Below are 19,501 nucleotides of genomic sequence, written 5' to 3'. Positions count from 1 at the left end.
AGAAGACCTTGGAGACTCATCCAGCTTTCAGATTCTGAGGTTCTTTTATCAAGTGAATCACCAGCAGTTTGTTTAGATTAAGTAACAGAATTTTCATAATTATGGGAAACTTTAGGGGATATTGGCAACCAGAGTGGACAAGTTTTCTATTTTGGGAATGATTTGGGTATTAAGTACATACCACCAAGAGATAAGGCAGATAATTGTGTGTTAAAAGGGTGATTTCAAATTTCTTCTCTTCCCATCTTCTTTTGGTTCTTACAGATTGTCATAGATGATGAAACTATCCTAATCCTGGGAGGATGTGGTGGCCCAAATGCAGTAAGTACATAGAATACTGCCTAGGAGCCAGATGTTCTTGGAAACCATTTGAAAACCTTGCTTCTTAGACCCAAGCCACTGGGAGAATTTTGCCCTCACCTTACCTTTGTCTATAACAGTGGTTCCCAAACTTTTTTGGCCTACCATCTCCTTTCCAGAAAGAATATTAATTAGCCCCCTGGAAATTGAATTTTTAAAAAATGTAATAGCAATTAATAGGAAAGATAAATGCATCTGTGGCCATCACCACCCTCCTGGATCGCTGTAGCACCCACCAGGGGGCAGTGGCACCCACTTTGGGAATCACTGGTCTATAATATTCCTCCATCTCACTTCCTTGGGGAAAGCTACGTGGTTGGGATGCTGCCAGGAAGCATCTCCTTGGGTTTTCACTGACAACCGAGAGACAGTTAGGCAGTAGTTGAAAAAGCCCTATACGTAGGCAATGTCTTGTATTGGTATCCTGGTGTGGCCTTGTGGGGAACTTCCTCTTTTGGCCTCCAGGACCACAGTTTTTACTACATTTCTCCTGGGCTCTTGTAATTACAGGAAACACCATAGAAGTGGGAGTAGTTGCTACTTTCAGTATAATGTCAGGTTTCTGATTCTTTCCCCCATATTTGAGAGAGGCGCGCCTTCCCCCCCCCCCCCCCCCATTTCACAATCACTTTACATAGCGGTGTCTTATACGTAATGGGCATTTTGGATCATCTTTGGTTCACAAGTCATAAGCTAGATGTCAATTCTTTTTGAAGATCCATCACCTGGCCCTGTGTCCCTGGGAGAGCCTCTGTGCTGCTGTGTTTCTCTTCATGAAGTATCACACATCCAGCCTGAGCTGCGGTTATGTCTGGGTTTTTCTTACAGCTGTTTAAGGATGCTTGGTTACTGCACATGCACTCCATCCCCTGGACCTGGCAGCCACTCAGGGTAGAAAATGAAGACCATGGAGCCCCAGAGCTGTGGTGCCATCCAGCCTGCAGGGTAATTACTAACATGGGGGAGGGAGTGTTGGCATAGGTATCCAAGTTAGCTTTTCAGGCTTTAGAGAAGTCTGTGTGAAAAGGGAGTTTTTTCTCCATATGGTGAGGTGATCTGTTAGCCTCTCTCAGTCATTAAGTAAATAGAGGTATATGACTCTAGCTCTGTACCAGCTTTCTCATAGATGCTACTTCGGTTTTATTGCAACAGTATCTGAGACAGAACACATTCGCTCAAGAAAGAGCATGGACTTTCTCAGTGCAGGACCATGGAATCCCAGAGCAGGAAGGACCCTCAGATAAGACTCTTCTATAATATCCCTGGGAGGTGGTTCTCTATCTTCTAGAACACCTTCAGTGAAAAGGAACCCATTACTTTCTTTAAAAATGTTCTTATTGATACCTTTTGTTTTTTTTATTTCACCTTAATCTCACCTAGTAGTCCTTCCTCTTCCCCTATCCCAGAGCTCTCCCAATTGCCAAGAATTTGTGTAATGAAACAAAAAAAAGGAAAAAGAAAAAATCAGTCAAACTAATCAGTCTTGAAAAAATGCATGCAGTGCTCCAACACTCCAGGCCCTTCCCCTCTGCAAAGGAGTAGGTGTGAGATGCTTTTTCATCTCTGATCTTCGGGAGTCTCTCCTTTTTTGTATTTGTAATTCTGCAGCATTCACTTCTAGGGGCTTGGTGGGGGGGGGGGGTCAGGTCCTTCCGTTTATGTTGTTGTATTTGTGTATTTTTTTTTTTTTGGCTCTGCTGGCTTTTTTCAGCATCAGTCCATGTAAATGTGTTCACATTTCTTTATATTGGTCATTTCTCAAGCACAGTAATTTTCCAGTCCATTCATTACAATAGTTATTTAACCATTCTCTAATCTAAAGGCATCTTTTTTATTACCAATTCTCTGTTCCCAAGAAGCGCTGCTATAAATATTTGGGTATATGTGGGAACAACTTCTTATCAGTGATTTCCTTGAGGTATGTGCCTAATAGTGGAATCTCTGAGTCAAAGGAGATAGAGATTTTAGTCACCTTATTTGCATAATTACACATTTTTTCCACCTCAGTTGATGGTGCTAATTCACAACTCCATTAACAATGCACTGGTGTGCCTAGCTTCCCATAACCCCTCTAACATTGACTTTCTCTCTTTCATTGTCTTTGCCAGTTTGCCAAGTCTGAGATGAAAGCACAGGCTTGTTTGGATTTTCACTTTTCTTATTAAATAGTGACTCTTTCACATGGTTGCTAAAGAGTGAAATTCTGCTTTTGAAAACTTTCTATCCTTCAACTCCTGGGAGATGACTTTTAGTCTTTTATACTCTATTAGTTGTTTCTTTATCTAGGATACAAAACTATTATCTAAGAAATCTGATTCAAAGATTTATTTTTCTTGTTTGACTTCTTAATTGTCTCCTCCTGGATACATTAATTTTGTTTGTCTAATATTTCAGTTTCACATAATTGAAGCCATCTATTTTATCTTTTATAATTGCCTCTGTTTCTTCTTCATTTAAGAATATTATCTGCTAATCCTAGGTATAAAAGTTATATGATCTACTTCTCTGAATTTTTTGATGGTATGATTTTAACATTCAAGTTAGGTATCCTTTTGTTTATTATAAAATGATCTAAGACTTATTTCTGCCACAGTGCTTTTCAGTTTTCCAAACAGTTTTTAATGAAATAGGGAGTTCTTAACGTAAGTAATTTATATTTCCCAGGTTATTGGACACTGGTTTATTAAATTTCATGTTTCTGATTGTCCCATATATGCTCTGTTCCATTGATCTACTTGCCTACTTTTAGCCAATACCAAATGAACTCACTGCCGTCTGAGGCAACTTGTTTAACTTTTGGAAAGCTGTAGGGGATTATTCCTCATAATCAAAGGTAAATCTGCCCATGAAACCTTACATTATTCTTCATTCTGACCTGTGAGACCAAGCAGAACTGGCCTAATACTCTCTTCTACAATCTTTCAGATAGTGAAGCATGCCTTTCCTTCTCTGAACTAAATATTCTAGTTCTTTTGACCAGTTCTCCTATGACATGGTCTTGTGGCTAGCCTGATCTAGTCCAGATTTCTCTTGTGAAACCTGGAACTCTGCACAGTATTAAAGATGTATTCTAACAAAGGCAGAAGGCAATGGATAGGCACCTTTCTTGTTCAGGACACTGCATCTGTGGAGATGGCCTGGGTCAGCCTGTTAAATCATTGAGTTTGAAGTCTGTTAAAATCCCCTGTTCCTTGCCTTTGTCACTCTGCTTTAGGCATGAGAGGCGCAGAAAGGACATCAAGGTGGTAATTCTGTGGGTTTGAGCCATTCCTTCTGTCCTCAACTTCTGCAGCTCTGTGTGTGTGTTAATTTCCTATAGAACCTCACATTTTATTCCTGTTAAATTTTATCTTATGAGATTCAGTCCATTATTCCAAACCTGTTGGGTGCAGTAGCAGAGTTGATAAATATTTCTTTGTCTTTTAGGTGGGCCAATGTGTGGTGGTCTTCAGCCAGGCTCCCAGTGGAAGAGCACCACTCAGCCCAAGCCTGAACTCTCGCCCATCTCCCATCAGTGCCACTCCACCAGCTTTGGTTCCTGAAACCCGAGAATACCGCTCCCAGTCTCCAGTAAGGAATATGGATGAAGCGCCTTGTGTCAATGGTCGTTGGGGAACCTTACGCCCCAGGGCACCAAGGCAGACACCTTCAGGATCCCGGGAAGGGAGCCTTTCCCCTGCCAGGGGTGATGGCTCACCTGTCCTCAATGGTGGAAATTTATCTCCAGGAGCTGCAGCAGTTGGTGGGGCCTCCCTGGACAGCCCTGTTCAGGCAGTGTCTCCAAGTACCCCATCATCAGCTGAAGGCTTTGACTTAAAAATGGGGCTTTCTCTGGCTCCCCGACGAGGTTCCTTGCCAGATCAGAAAGATTTAAGGTTGGGATCGATGGATTTGAATTGGGATCTAAAGCCTGCTTCCAGCAGTAGTCAGATGGACAGCATGGACGCCAGGACAGTTGGGGGCAGTGTGAGGAATCCTCCAGAGCAGACAAATGGAGTCCACACCCCGCCCCACATGGCCAGTGCTCTCACGGGAGCCGTGTCCCCAGGTGCCCTCCGACGGAGCCTGGAAGCTGTCAAAGCCCTCTCGTCTAAGGGCCCACCTGCCCCTGCAGCCCTGAGTCCCCCACTGGTGTCATCCCCTGGGTCCCCGGGGAGCCAGAGCATGAGCAGCGTCGAGACGGTGCCCATCCCACGCCCGGGGCCTGCCCAGGGCGATGGGCACTCCTTACCTCCCATCGCTCGGCGCTTGGGCCACCACCCACCTCAGTCTCTGAACGTTGGCAAGCCCTTGTACCAGAGTATGAACTGCAAGCCCATGCAGATGTATGTGTTAGACATTAAAGACACAAAGGAGAAAGGGCGAGTCAAATGGAAAGTATTTAATAGCAGTTCTGTGGTTGGCCCACCCGAAACCAGTCTGCACACAGTGGTGCAAGGCAGGGGGGAACTCATCATTTTTGGTGGCCTCATGGACAAGAAACAGAATGTGAAGTACTATCCCAAAACAAATGCCTTGTACTTTGTGCGAGCAAAAAGATAATAGGGCAAAAACATGGTCCCAAACCTTTTCCTTTCTGTGGCTTTGAATTTTACACTGTCATGCAGGCATTCAAACTGTGAATTGGGAAAACAAAGAATTAAGTGGCCCCACAAACCAAAACCCCAATTCCCAATCTAATGCTTGCTCTGGGCTAGGGTCAGAGCCCCATTAAAAAAGCAAATTATATAAAGTATCTATATCTATATCTATATCTATATTCTATAGCCAACTCTGTTTACAAAAGGGGAGAAATCTCCATGCTGGTTCAGATAAAATTGTTGCTGTGTTTTAGCAGAGGCTCTGATGCCTTTTTCTATTCTGCTGGTAATTAGACCAAGTATTTAGGGAACAGATCACCTAATATCAGTTCCCTTCCAAGAGAACTGAAGAATCCCAGGTAAGGAGAGCTGCATGAGGAGATGCCGTGAGCTCATGTCCTCTGACATATCAGTGCGTGCAAGGCCAAACCCAGTGGCTGCAGAAAAGCTGGTTTCTTTTCTCCTTCAAGGGCTATAGGAGGGATGGTGGTGAGAAATGGAGGGGTCAGTGAGGAAAGGAAGTTGTTTCATGTTTTTGTGCAGGATCATCATGAAAATTATGCTTGTGTCCAAGTCCTGGGGCCCGCTCTGATTTGAAGGAGCAGGGCTAAATCATTTGTGTCTGATTATGAAATCTCTTGACTGTCACATTTGGTTTTGAGATGCCAAAACCCACATTCCCTTCACTTGCTTTCCCTTAAAATGCCAGTCTTGTGGAATTTGCCTTTCCTTCTTGTAGGATTTCTGTGCAAATGTGGATATTTGGGGTTTTTTTAAAGCCCTACACAACAACACTTTGCAGATGAAAGTGAAGTTGAGGCGTGGAAGCCTAAAAGAGAAGCTCAGAAATATTTGGGGGGGGGGCTTGATTTTTTTTCCCCCCAAGCATCCTTAGCAAGCCAGTGGATGATTCAGAGATGCTTTGGATCAGCAGAGGCTTTACACCTAAGATATTTTAGCACCTTAAAATTGCTTTCTCTTTTACATCAGATGTATATAACCACATTTGTAAAGGATCTTAATTTGGAAGGCAGATACTGCTTGTTGTTCTCAGAAAGGGCTTGTCTCCTTAGATGGATAGGAAAGCATCCTTTTCTCAGAAATTGTTTATGTCCTTTCTCATGCAGCAGCTGTTTTCTGGTTTGCCATCAAACATGAGATTAAGTTCAAGTTGTGGTAGCGTCTGTGAAACATACTGTTGACATCAGTAGGAGGCTTTATCCAACACAGTCCCGCAGCGAGCTCCAGCAGCAGTTAGAAGCAGCTTTGGTACTGTGCTCTTTTTGGAGATAAATTGTTCTCAAGTGGATGAGCTCCTCAGGCAGTCTCTAAAGCCTTGGCCTGGACACAGGAATTACTGGCAAACCATAATTCTAATGGCATCAGCAGGCATCAGGCCGATCATTTAATTTTGATTATTTTTGATTTTATCATCTGATGGAAGGAGAAGCAGTTTTTTCCCTTAACATTTCAAATCTCATTTTTAAAAATGAAGAATTGCCCCGCCTTTAACCTTGTTGGAGTTTCCCAAATGCAAGTGATCAGAGACCTGACTTGTGCTAGTTCTGACGGTTTGGTTTTTAGCCAACCTTTGGAATTTTTTTTTTTTTTTGATGAAAGAGGGTTATCCTTTTTCTCATAGTACAGTATGCAGAACCCTCCTTTTTCCCTACTCCCTAACCTGTAAAATCTGGTTCTGACAGAAAAGCTCTCCTGTTGCCAAGTCTAGTTAGGAGCCAGTTCCCATCAGCAGGGTATGTGTGTCTGAGAAGCTATTCCATCTGAACTGAGTAATCCTCACATGTGCCTACTTACTGTATTACCTGGCTAATTAAAGCTCAGCATGCACCTCCTCCAGAGATAACCTGTTTAGGGGCTTTTTTCAGTTCCCATTTGTCAAGGACTGTTAGGTTCTGTGGGGTCTCCAGTCAAATTGAAAATATAAACTAGAAGAATAGTGATTTAGCCATGGTTATTACTAGAGAGCAGCTTTATCCATGAGATTGTGTTTGTGAGCAGAAGTTGTCTCCACACCCATTTCCTACTAAAACATAATTAAGCATCTGGAAGGTAGGGAGTAGGATGGGAGGGGGGAGGGCAGGAATCTCTATGAAGGGACAAAATCACACCATTGAAAGAAACCCCATCATTCTGCTCTTTTGACTTTCTAACTGGCCATTATTGCTCCTAGATACTCAGAGAGGAGGCAAAGGAAGGGGAGGGATGAAGGGAGGGGAGACAGACAGACAGACAGACACACAGACACAGACACAGACACACACACACACACACACACACACACACACACACACACACACACACACGGTGGGGGGGAGGAGAGAGTGAGTGAGTGAGAGTGCAAGTGTGTGTCAGTCTTCCTTCTGTCCAGGAAAGTTAGCATGGTTCCAACCTAAAGGAGACTACAGTGTTTGTTCTGCACACAATCCAAAACAGCATTTGTTTACAGCTCTCCATGTCACCTTCCTTCTCCCCACACACATCAGTCTTGGTATTGGCTAGGTGACATCTGCTTTGTGTTCCCTGAACCTGGTCGCCACCAAACTTCAGCAGCGCCATTGCCAAGTGTCATCAGGGGCTGGTCAAGAAACTTGAGCCTGGTCAAGCTGGACAGTGTGGACAGAAAGCCAACATCCTAACCAAGATGGTTGTCTCCTCCAGGCCGCTTGAGAGCCATGTGTAGCGTGGCCCATCAGGCAGATGAGCCGAGGCGAGTGTTTCCATGGTGCACTGGACAGTCTCAGCAGCTCTGCGAGACTTCACCGTCACTCTGTCTCAATACCAACTGCGCCAATTTTGTCTTAAGATCAACTGAGAAAAATGAGACAAAACTTATTTTTAAACACACCTCAGGAGCACCTAAAATGAATATTTATCAGTATTTAAATATTTAAGATAAATTTGAAGCTATACTTGAAGCTTTAATCCCTTCCATTCCTGCAAGAGTGCCTTCAAGATTCCCGGCATTGCATTGACTTTGAAATTCACCTCATTGACTCTGTAGCAAGATTTTCAGTATGTTCCCGCCTGCCCATGGACAGGACCTCAAATTCTTTCATCCCATTTAATATATGCAGCCCGGGTTTGGGGGGATGGATGAGGGTGGGAAGATTTGATTGCACATCTCCATTGTTCTTCCAAATAGGGGGAGTGGGAGTTGGGCCTCTTTGGGAAGAGTCCAGAATATGTCTACATATAGAAACAAGGTGTCTCTCCCCACTCCCAAGCCCCCCCCCCTTTTCCCCTTTTTTCTTTTTTTGTTTTCTTTTTCTTTTAAGACAAAGTTAGACTACTCATTCTCCCAGGCTTCTGTTGTTTGCATAGCTTCTTTTGGGGATGCTTCAGGTTTACAACAAAAGAAACTATACCAAGTAACCCAAGAATGGCATTGAGACTTTGACATTTTGTTTCATTAACTTGGAAGACAAAAAGCTTCTAGCAAGTGGAGAATGAATGCCTTCCCTATCTGTCTCTCTTGATCTTTCTGCTTTGCTTCTTTCCTTTCCCCTTCGAGTGATCCAGGTATAGTGATGTGCCCTGCTTTGCATCATGTGTGGTCTCTTACCAGCTCATAAGTCTAATGGAAAAGGGTCCCAACAACCCTCCCCCCAGCCCAAACCAGAGGAAGTCCTGACTTCCCTTTTCCTGCCTCCTGCTCTGCTCCTTCCCTGACTCCCCCACCATGTGTTGCAGAAGGCATGTTCTGCATGGTTACCAGTAAATGACTCCCACAGTGGTTCATTATAAAATGGGGGAGAGCTCTTAGAGTTGACTTCTCTGCCCATTCCACTCCTCTTGCGCCCACCAGGGTTCCTGTCAGTGCATACAACCTGAGCTCTGATAGAGCTGGGTGGGGCTGTGCGTTTACCTGTACACCTCAGGGTCCCAGATGACTTACCCTGGAATAGTCATTTTAGGCACACAAGTGTAGGAATGATTTCATTGGTATTTAAATTGGTGTCAATTTCATTTTTTTGTTAATGTTTTCCCCTGATGAATTTTTAGCAATTTAACAAATAAAAAGGAACTATGGAGAGAATAGTTTCCATTTATTATTATTATTATATTAAAAGCCCTCTTCCCATTCATGGCATGGAGTTGACCTTGGTTTTTCAGGACTATGCTGTTGAGGCAGAAGATCTGGCCGATCCAGGACACAGAGGCTCCTGAGGACCAGCTCAGCTAAGTGTAGACAGGATCATCCCTGCTAAACTGGCCAGTAGGGACTGGGTTCCTTTCTTGTCCAGGTGCAGGCAGACTCCCGTACGCTGAAAATCAAAGACTATTTTGTATTTGTAAATAATTTTGAGAGCTTTGAATACTGTGATGGCATTTGAATTAAGACTTTTCGAGCTATTTCACACTGCTGTTTGTTGAAGAAACATTGAATCTAGTGGGGTGAGGAATAGGGGTGTGGGCTCTTTATGTCTCTCCATTAAACAATCGCCCTTAAAGCTTCAGGGCTGCCCCCCAGAGAGCACCTCAGAGAAATGATGCAGGTATCAGGGCATCCTGGGCTTTATCCTAGTGTGACCTGGAACAATACTGAACGATCAGTCCAACGTTTAATAAGCATCTCTGGTGTGCTGGGCACGGTTTGAGGCGCTAAATTCAAGAGCACAACCCTTAAGGAACCTGCATCTTAAAGGAGACAACATGTAGGTATATAGATGCTGACAAAATAAGCACAGGGTGCTTTGGGAAGGGAATGACACTGGCAGCTGGGGTATCCGGAAACACTTCCTGTAAAAGGCGGTGTGTGAAATAGTCTTGAAGGAAAGTAGGGCTTCTGAGATGGGGAGGAGAAAGGAGTTGGGAAGTGTGATTTTTCCGGGATGAATGAGAACTAGAAAAAGGCTGGTTTGGACTAGTATGTCTAAAGGGGGTTGTGAAGGACTTGACATGCCAAGTAGAGGAGTTACTAGAGTTTACAGGGAAAAAAAGTACATGATGGCTGCAGACCTGTGCTTTAGGAAATTCATTGGCACCTTTACAGAGGATGGACTCGAATAGGGAGAGACTGTAGGCAGAGGTGCCCGTTAAGAGATTCACAGTAGCCCATACAGGAGAGATGATGGCTTGAACTAAGGTGATGGCTGTGCAAGAGGACAGTCAGTCAGTAAAAATTAAGCATCTATAGTGTGCCAGGCATTGTGCTAGGCACTGGGGATACAAAGCTAAGTTAAAAAAAAATAAAAGGCAATCTCTGCCTTCAAGTAGCTCGTAATCTAATGGAAGCAGACAACACACAAAAAGAAAGAGGAAGGTACTGGGTAGAGGCATGTGTTGGAGAAGCTCTAAGACTTCTCCAGAAGTGTTGGACATGGGAGAATGGGCATATATCCAAGGACTGAGCCTAGAGACCCTTTTCTAAAAAGTAGTGATTATGTCTTGAAACTTCGGTGACAAGTATTGATTGGTTCCAGGGGCAGCTAGGTGGTGCCATTGTGCATGGGGCAGGCCTTGGAGACTTCCTGAGTTCAAATCCAGCCTTAGACACTTACTAGCTGTGTGACCCTGGGCAAATTACTTAATCCTGTTTGCCTCAGTTTCCTTATCTATAAAATGAGCTGGAGAAGGAAATGATAAACTACCCCAGGATCTTTGCCAAATAAGACAAAACAAACCCAGATAAGGACATGAAGTTGGACACCGCTGAATAGCAACAAAAATGTGTTCAGAAATTAACAGGCAGTATTTTATCTATTTCCCCTTCCCCCAGCATGCATGCATGTGCACGTGCACGCGTGCACACACACACACACACATTTTTTTCCATTTATATCCAAGCCAGTGTTTTAGTTGTCATTCTAAGTGAATATTATATAGATAACACTGAACTAGGTCCCAAGGGATCTCCAAAGAATAGAGCTCACAGTCTAAAGGAGGGACCAGCCTAATACAAATAACTGTAGACATTGCTTCATAACTGACCAAAGCGCTTCATCCAGAGTACTTAATTGGAAGATTCTTAGAGGAGGGGACGTTCTAGTTGAAATGCAGAGGATGAGGAGAAAGAGAAAGGATATCCCAGGCATAAAGGCAACAACTCGAAAGTGATAAATGCCAAGAGGAGCTGTCCAGTTGGAGAGGGAGGCCGATGCCCCCCAGGACAAGAGGTCACTCGCCACTGTACCAGAAGCCCCAAATCTCTCCCTTCTTCCAGTCCTGGTGAGCTACCAGGAGCAATCTCAAAGAACTCACCAGATTCTAGCTGATAAATTACCCGTTTTGTCACACCTCCTTGACTTCAGCTCACTTCCGCTGTCACTAGGCTGTCAGCTAGATGTGTAGAGATCAGTTTTGCTTTACAGATAAGGAAATGAAGGCCTCACAACTTGCCAGGGGCAGAGCTGACACACAAGCCTAGGTCTTCTTGACCTAGTTCCCTATCCCATGTTGTCTTCCCAGCCTAAAAATAGCAGCTGGGGACAAATAACAAATGGAAACAAGAAAGTTGCCTCATTTAAAATAGGGAGGTTGGATTTGATTCCTAAGCTTTATCCTAACTCTAAAATGAGTAATATCTTTGTTTATTAATGGGTCATTTGAGGAATAGGGGGGCAGCTTGAAGTTGTAGTGGATAGAAGGTCCTGGTTTCAAATCTAGCCTCCAACACTTCCCAGCTATGTGACCCTGAACAAGTCACTAAACTCCCATTGCCTAACTCTTCTTCCTTGGATTTAATTGATGCTAAGGTAAGAGTTTTTAATAAAGAAGAGTATGATAGAAGCTTCAGAATTAGTTTTGTTGAACAAAACCCTGCTAGTGCTAACCATTAATTAATGCTCTCTGTCCCAGTAGTCTTATAATGACAAAGGAATTCAGGCAGATGGTCCCAGCAATTCTGTTAAAAAAGCCTTACAATATATAATATGTCTGGAGCTGTTCGGTGCTGAAGATACAAAGACAAAAATAAAACCTGCCCCAACCTCAAGAAGCTTTTGTTCTACTTGTGAAAAACATGCCTAGAAAAGTAAAAAAATGTGAAGGGGGCAGTGAGTGGATTGAGAGCCAGGCTTAGAGACGGGAGGTCCTAGGTTCAAATCTGACCTCAGACACTTCCCAGCCATGTGACCCTGAGGAAGTCACTTAACTCCTATTGTCTAGCCCTTACTGCTCTACAATATATAGTATTTAATCTAAGGCAGAAAGAAGGTAAGGGTTTAAAAAAAAATAGTTGCTTCGGAAACTAGCTGGTTTTTATTAAGAATTCAACCTTTCTAAGAAAGCACAGTAGGCAAAGCCAAAGGTATAGGTAGTGACTGCCACACTCAAGGCTTTGTAAAATGGGGGCAAACCAAGGTATGTTAGGTTCTTGAGAAGGTTAGGTAGCACAGTGGACAGAGTACCAGGGCTAGAGATGGGAGGACCTGGTTTCAAATCTGGCCTCAGACATTTCTTGTCTGTGTGACCCTGGGCAAGTCACAACTCCCAATTACCCAGCCCCTACTACTCTTCTGCCTTCGAATTTCTACTAAGACAGACAATAAAAGCTAAAAAAAAAAAAAAAAAGACATCCGATTCGTCTAGGAGTAGTGGCTTCCTGGACCTTCTGTAGACATGGAAGGAAATCAGTTATTGGAAGAAGGCTGCCCTTCTCTGAGGAATGAACAAAGCAAACCCTAAGAGCTGGGGGAAAGTGAGTTGTTTGTTTAATCAAATCCTGTGGCTTCCTGTTCCCTGCCAACCTAAGCCTTCTGTGGCCTTCAGGAGCCCCGTGTGTTGAGCCAACATCAGCAAACCTTTATTAAACATCTAATTCATGCAGCTCCGGATGGAAAGAAAAATGTCATGGACAATCCTTGCCCTCCAGAATTTGCATTCAAAGACAGATCATCTGGAAGTGGACATGGACAGAACAAAGTGAATTCTGTCTGCTGAGGTACTGCTTAACTTGAGAGCAGGATTTTAGGCAGCTTTCTGGGCCTCTTTTCTGGTCTAAAAATATGGGAAGTACATAGATTAACCTTTAAGATCTCTTCCAGTTTTAAATCCTATCACTTACAAATCTCGGAATAAAAACATTGAGGAAAAAAGCCCCATTTCAGTAGGGAAGGACAATTAGTCCGTTTCTTCATTTTGTTTGTTTATGCCTCTAGTCCCAAAGCGAATTAGTCAGGATTCTGCCCTGATTGCAAATATCAGATAATGCAGGCATTTTGGGATTTTATAATCACATTGAATTTCATACTCGTCAAGGCTCTGCCTCTGCTAAGTCCAAGAGGGACTTAACTTAATACTTACCCTTAAGAATGGAATTGGGGGGGGGAAAAAGAGTATTGAGATTATTATTTTTTTTAAACCTTCCCTTCTGTCTTAGAATTGGTCCTGAGTACCTGACCTGACCTTTTGTCATCCTGATTTCCCTCTTCTGGATACTCTGGTCTGTCAGTTTCTTTCCTTAAATGTCCCCTGAACTGACCACACACTCCTTACATGGGTAGATTGTGCAGAATGTAGTGGGACTGGGGCAGCTGGCTGGCTCAGTGGATTGAGAGCCAGGCCCAGAGATGGGAGGTCCTGGGTTCAAATCTGGCCTCAAACACTTCCCAACTGGGTGACCCTGGGCAAGTCACTCGACCCCCATTGCCTATCCCTTACCCACTCTTCTGCCTTGGAGCCAATACACAGTATTGATTCCAAGACAGAAGGTAAGGGCTTAAAAAACAAACCAAAAAAAGAATGTAGTGGGACTATTGTTTCCTTGTTCCTGGTGGCTGTTGTTTTTATGGAATCCAGTGACTGGCCTCCTTCCTGTTCCTCCAATAAGACATTCTGGGCATTTTCTCTGACCATCCCTTGTTCCTAGAATGCCTCCCCTCCTCAGCTCTACCTCCTGGCATCCCTTCAAGTCCAAGCTAAAATGCCACCTCCTACAGGAAGCCTTTCTTGATCTGAGTTCATTTTAGTGCCCGCTAGAGTGATTATCTCCAATTTATCCTGTGATAAAATTTTGAGCTTGCTTGCTCAGACTCGTTGGTGTATTGTCTCCCTCAGTAGACTATGAGCTCCTTGGGAGTAGGGATAGTTTTGTGCCTTTCACCCTATCCCAGGACTTAGCAGAGTCCCTAACACTAACTGGAGCTTAGTAGGTACTTAATGTTTATTGACTGACCTACACAGCCTAAAGTATCATTAACACATTGAGTTTTCAGTCCACTAAAACTCCTAAATCCTTTCCACAGAACCTTCTCTTTAGCTATATATCTCCCCTATCTTGTATTGGTGAAGCTGATTTGTAAAAAACCTTTACTTTCTGTCTTAGTAACAACTCTAAACCAGAAGGACAAGGGCTAGGCAGTTGGGGATAAGTGACTTGGCCAGGGTCACGCCCTGGGAAGGTCAAATTTGAACCTTGATCCTCCTGACTCCATGCCTATTGCTCTTTTTACTCTGTTAACTAACTGCCCCACTGTAGATGATATTTTAAAAAAAAAATCTTATCTTCCATCTTAGAATTGACACTGTATATTAGTTCCAAGGCACAGTTAGGCAGTGAGGGTTAAGTGACTTGACCAGGGTCACACAGCTAGGAAGTGTCTGAAGTCAGATTTGATCCCAGGACCTTTTGGCTTTAGGCCTGGCTCTCTATCCACAGAGCCATTTAGCTGTCTCCCTTCAAAGCAGCTGATTTTTAGATATCCAAATGGAAAACTTTTCTCATCTAACACATTTTGTTTCATTTCATTTGCCCCGACACTCAAGCCTGCCGGACCCTTTGAATCCTGGATCACTTTTTATGATGGCTCTCTTTCTTGATTTTGTGGCATCTGCAAATGTGAGCATGGCAATTCTGTCTTTAAGTCATTAACAAAAATGTGCATTTGCCCTCACCCCAGATTCTCTGTGAGTGGTTTAGGCATGGATACTAGCATGAAAGCTGGGAGGGGCCTTTGACATCTAGTCCAGCCCCCTCATTTTACAGAGGATGAAATTGTGACCCTGAAACCAACTGGTTAGCTCCAGGTCACACAGCACATTTGGTAGCTTGCCTCATGTTGGCAATGGCCCTAGTCTGTCTTTCCTCTGTGCCCTCCCCACTCCCATCCAACGTGCACATACACGGTGCTGCCTCAGAAACCCCAACCAGCCCTGAGGAAAGGAAGGGGAAGGGGCAGTGCTTGGGCAGCCCACCCTGGGTCCTTCATAATGCCTGGAACTGAGGATGTCACTTGGATTCCAGTTTCTGCAGATATAAGAGAGCAGAGACTGACCTTCTACCTGGTGCCAGGAAAGAGAAGGGCAGGAAGACAGAGCCAAGGTCAAACTTCCCATCTGCTGAGCATTTTCAGCTTGATTTTTTTGATTTGGAAAAGGAACACAAAATTCAGATGATGCAAGCTCTTCTGGGAGAAGTCGATAGCTATAAAAAGCATCAGGGCCATTCAGGTGGAGTTCACAAAGCAGCCACAAGAGGACACCCCATGAATTGGTTAAAACTAGTTAAAAAAATCTCTGGGCCTTTGGCATTTTCCTCCCAGTAACTGTATGTGCCACTATGGTTATGCCCATTCAACAGAGGTGGCAACTGGAGCTCTGAGGGTTTGTCACTTAACCCAAGGTTGCAGCCAAGAAATGTCCGAGACTGGCTCGCAAGGGACACCTCTGGGTTCCAAGCCCCTTACTCTGGCCATTGCGCCCCACTGTTGAAGGTCACGGCATGAGGGGGCACAGAGGCTCAGAGAATGGAATCTTTCAGAGCATCTAGTCCAAATCTCCCATTTTATAGATTTAGCAAAGGGCCCACTCCGGCCCCTGAGCTATGTGCTAGGGATACAAAGAAAAGCGAAACAGCCCTCTGTTCTCAAATAGGTTACATTTGATCAGAAGGAGAAACTGAGGACCAGAGAAGAGAAGGGACTTGCCCATTGCATCATTCACTAGCGGAACCAGAACTAAAACCCAGATCAATCCTTTCAGCCCTGTGCTTTACACTATAGCATCTCATAGTAAAAACAAAAACCTCTTTTACCTATGAGATGTTTTTGAGTTCTCAAGGGGCTCTCCTGTACCTTTGAACCCCCTTGTGAAGCAGGGAAGGAAGGACTCGTTTCTGTTTTACTGAAAAGGAAGTTAAGGCTCCAACAGGTAAATTTATTTCTAGAAATAAAACTGTAAATCCAGCATTGATGTGCAGGGCTTGGGGGAAGTTGGAGTTACTTTTAAAACAATATTCTCCTAGAGTTCTTGCGTATTCGAGATGCTATTTAGGAGCATAAATCGGACTCACTTTTATTATGTTATAAAGTATCTTAAAACCCTAAAAAAAGAAAAAAAAAGATTAGAGTCAGGTTCAAACCTGTTACTTTTGAATATCTCCCTTTTTTCCCCTTCTGAAAAGGTGTGGGGAGAGCAGGCTTTCTTTTGCTTGCTCTCCTGCATAATGGCAGCTTCAGGCTTGGGAAAACTGCTTCGCAATTGGGCAGCTTCTGGCTCAGGATACCCCTCCTGCAGTGCCTATCTAGCCATCTTTAGTAAATGCCTAATTATCTTGGCCAAGTCTGCTTGGCTTTGCCAGGCCTAAGGCTGGGAATCCATCTGTTCCCTGCCATTCCCATGCATTGAGAAAAGAGCTGTTTTGGTTTAAGAGCCAGGGAGGGTCCAGATTCCAGAGATGTTGTCTAGACCTGTGTTGGTGAAGCTGTAGCACGGGTGCTGGGCTGCATGGGGAGGGCAGCTCTGTTTTCCCATTCCACGGCACCTGAGGACATTTTTTTCCCCTCTGTCCAGCCGCCCAGTGTGAGCATTTCTTCCCTCCACCGTCTTGGGAGAGGTCACAGGCAGCTTGAAGTTGCTCTTTTGGGCACGTGATCTCAAAAACGTTTGCCAATGCTGGTCTAGACTGTTATAAGAACAAAGATTTAGAGTAAGAAGGGACCACAGGGCCATCTAGTCCAACTCCCTTGTTTTACGGAGGAGAAAGATGATGTCCTGGATCATGGAAAGACTTGCCTAGGGTTACGAGGATAGTGAGCGGTATAGATGGGATACGAACCTGTATTCCTCTGGCTTTCAGTCCATGTAATGATTGACATAGTCTCATTGTAGGCAAGAGGTCAGGGAGGAAACAGGAGGGCAGGGAATGTTCTGTAGAGAAGCAGCCACTAATCTAGGCCACCCACCTCGTTCCCCCTGCCGCCCCAAGACCCAGAAAAGACTTTATACCCTGAGAGTCCTGGTGTACGTGGTAGTTCTCTGTGCCACTGGCCATAAGAGTCTTCCCAGAAGGAATTCTTGGATCCCAGGCTTCTGCCTCTTTTTCTTTTCCTAGCCTAGTTTCCTAAGGGGCCGTACTGAGGGGAAGAGACATTATCCCTCCCCTGACCTCACCTAACCATTGAGTCACAACATCTTAGCTGGAGGGAACCTCAGAGATCTTTATGCTCTGACAATTGAATGGACTCATGATCTCACAGGTGCCAGAAGTCCCCTACTACATCACGGGCACAGTTCTCAAGCCCTCCATGACCCAGGAGGCTGGGTGCTCCATCCATGCCACAGAAAGCACCCCATACCAAGTCCTGATAGAAGAGGGAGCAAAAATGCCTCAAGGGGTAGGAGAAAGAGGGCTGGAATTGGACTAAAAAAATCTGAGTCAACCCTGTAGTCTGTCACATGCTTAGCAAGCATTTTTCTAGTGTTAGAAAGTTGGTAAAGTGCTTTATAAAGATTAACTCATTTAACCCTCACAGTAACTCTGGGTTTATTGCTCAGTCCTTTTTTCAGTTGTGTCTGACTCTCTTTGGGTTTATTCTTTGGCAGAGATACTTGAGTGTTTTGCCATTTTCTTCTTCAGCTCCTTTTACAGATGAGGAAACTGAGGCAGACAGTTAAATGACTTGCCCAGGGTCACATAGCTAGTAAGTATCTGAGGCCAGATTTGGACTCAGGAAGATTTTCTGACTCTAGGTTAAGCACTCTACCCACTGTACCACCTAGCTCCCTTGGGAAGTAGGGGCTATTATCACCCCCATTTTACAGATAGTGAAATGGAGGAAGAGTTTGAGGCAGGATTTGAACTTAAGTCTTCCTGCCTACAAGTCCAATGCTTTTTCTACTGTGCCACTTGGTTGCCTTAGTTAAATGATTTACTGGCAAATCATTTAACCTGTCTGGGCACAACTCAGAGATATCCCCAAGGAGTCAGACTTCATCTGAGCCAGGAATCAGTGGGATTGTGGGAGGCACTCTGGTATCGCCTGAATTATTTGGTTCAATAAATGTATGTTGGGTGCCTGCTGTGTGCCTGGCTATGTACTATATAAAAATAGATTGGAAATGAGCTTCCACTGAGTTTATAATGTGCCCAGCTTAGTGCCAGGCAGGTACTTAATAAATAAATGACCAACTGATTGATTGATTGATTGGAGAAAAACAACCCTGGCCCAAGGAGAGACTAGGAAGGAAGTGCCAGGAGAGGGCTATGGGAAATGGAGCCAGTGCGAGACAATAGAAATCGGTTTCTATTATTATTGTTATGATTTTTTAAAGGAGAGAGACAGGAAGGGGATTCAGCAGATGTGAAATGAACTTGCAGGCGAGGCTACTGTATTGTTACTCTCACTTAATGGTTTTACTGTGTTACAAGAGACCTCTGGCCAAGGGGGTGATGGGTAACTGTTTGTAAAGTAAAAACCAAACATATCCAAAAATCTAGGAAAAGCCCCAAGCCCCAAGGGAGAAGGATCCAAGCGTCCAGGGGCAGCGAGACAAGTTCTTTCCCACCCAGGGGGCTGCAAACGTGTCTTAAAAAAGATTTTGGTAACTGTACTTCAGTAGGGTTCATTTGCTTTGTAACAGCTCGTAACCAGTCTTCTTCGGAGAAGGAGTCCCTGGATACGCGGCTATAGATGGAGAGGCTGTGCGAGATTTTCTTGTCAGAGACGATACATTTGTTGGGAAATCTCAGGTTTCAAGAACTTTTTATGATGAACAGAAATGTCTCTGAATCCAACGTTGGCTGAGACTGGGACATTTTCAAATAGGTTTTCATCATAATCTCGAAAGAAAAGAAAAATTTGAGTAGCAAGTGGTCACCTGGGGTCAGGCGTCTGCGGCGAGCCTTGAAGGGAGAGACAAGATGGACGGATGGATGGTTGGGGGATGAGGTTTTCCCAAGCATGGGCAGGATGAGAAGAATCCAGTTTGTCAGGTCTTTAGAAAACTTTAAGGGAGAGTTGTGTGAGATAAAGCCGAACGGGGAGTTGGGAGATGAATTGGGAAGCGCCTTCACTGCTGGGAAGAGGAGGTGGTTGTTGTTATTGTTCAGTCATGTCAGACTCTTCCTGACCCATTTAGGGTTTTCTTGGCAGAGATACTGGAGTGGTTTGAGATTTCCTTTGCCAGCTCATTTTCCTGATGAGAAAACTGAGGCAAAGGGGGTTAAATGCTTTGCTCAGGGTCACACAGCTTGGAATTCAGGAAGATGATGTCAATCAAGTAACTCTTTCTTTCTTTCTTTCTTTCTTTCTTTCTTTCTTTCTTTCTTTCTTTCTTTCTTTCTTTCTTTCTTTCTTTCTTTCTTTCTTTCTTTCTTTCTT

The 19,501-nt window shown here is 44.1% G+C and overlaps 1 protein-coding gene across 1 annotated transcript in view; it reads left to right on the top strand.

Annotated features, from left to right (window-relative positions):
* FBXO42 (F-box protein 42) overlaps positions 1 to 5,124 on the top strand; it is a 135,338-nt gene extending 130,214 nt beyond the window's left edge. Inside the window, exons 8-10 of the mRNA XM_044667795.1 lie at positions 265 to 321; positions 1,189 to 1,305; positions 3,787 to 5,124. Of these exons, the coding sequence (XP_044523730.1) occupies positions 265 to 321; positions 1,189 to 1,305; positions 3,787 to 4,902 (1,290 nt within the window). The 3' untranslated portion in view covers positions 4,903 to 5,124. The remainder of the gene's footprint in view (positions 1 to 264; positions 322 to 1,188; positions 1,306 to 3,786) is intronic.
* The last annotated feature ends 14,377 nt before the right edge of the window (positions 5,125 to 19,501 follow it).

Source organism: Gracilinanus agilis, chromosome 3 (genome assembly GCF_016433145.1).
Source record: "Gracilinanus agilis isolate LMUSP501 chromosome 3, AgileGrace, whole genome shotgun sequence".
NCBI classification, from domain to species: domain Eukaryota; kingdom Metazoa; phylum Chordata; class Mammalia; order Didelphimorphia; family Didelphidae; genus Gracilinanus; species Gracilinanus agilis.
Note: the sequence above shows the minus strand (reverse complement) of the source record. Positions and strands in the feature narration are given on the sequence as shown.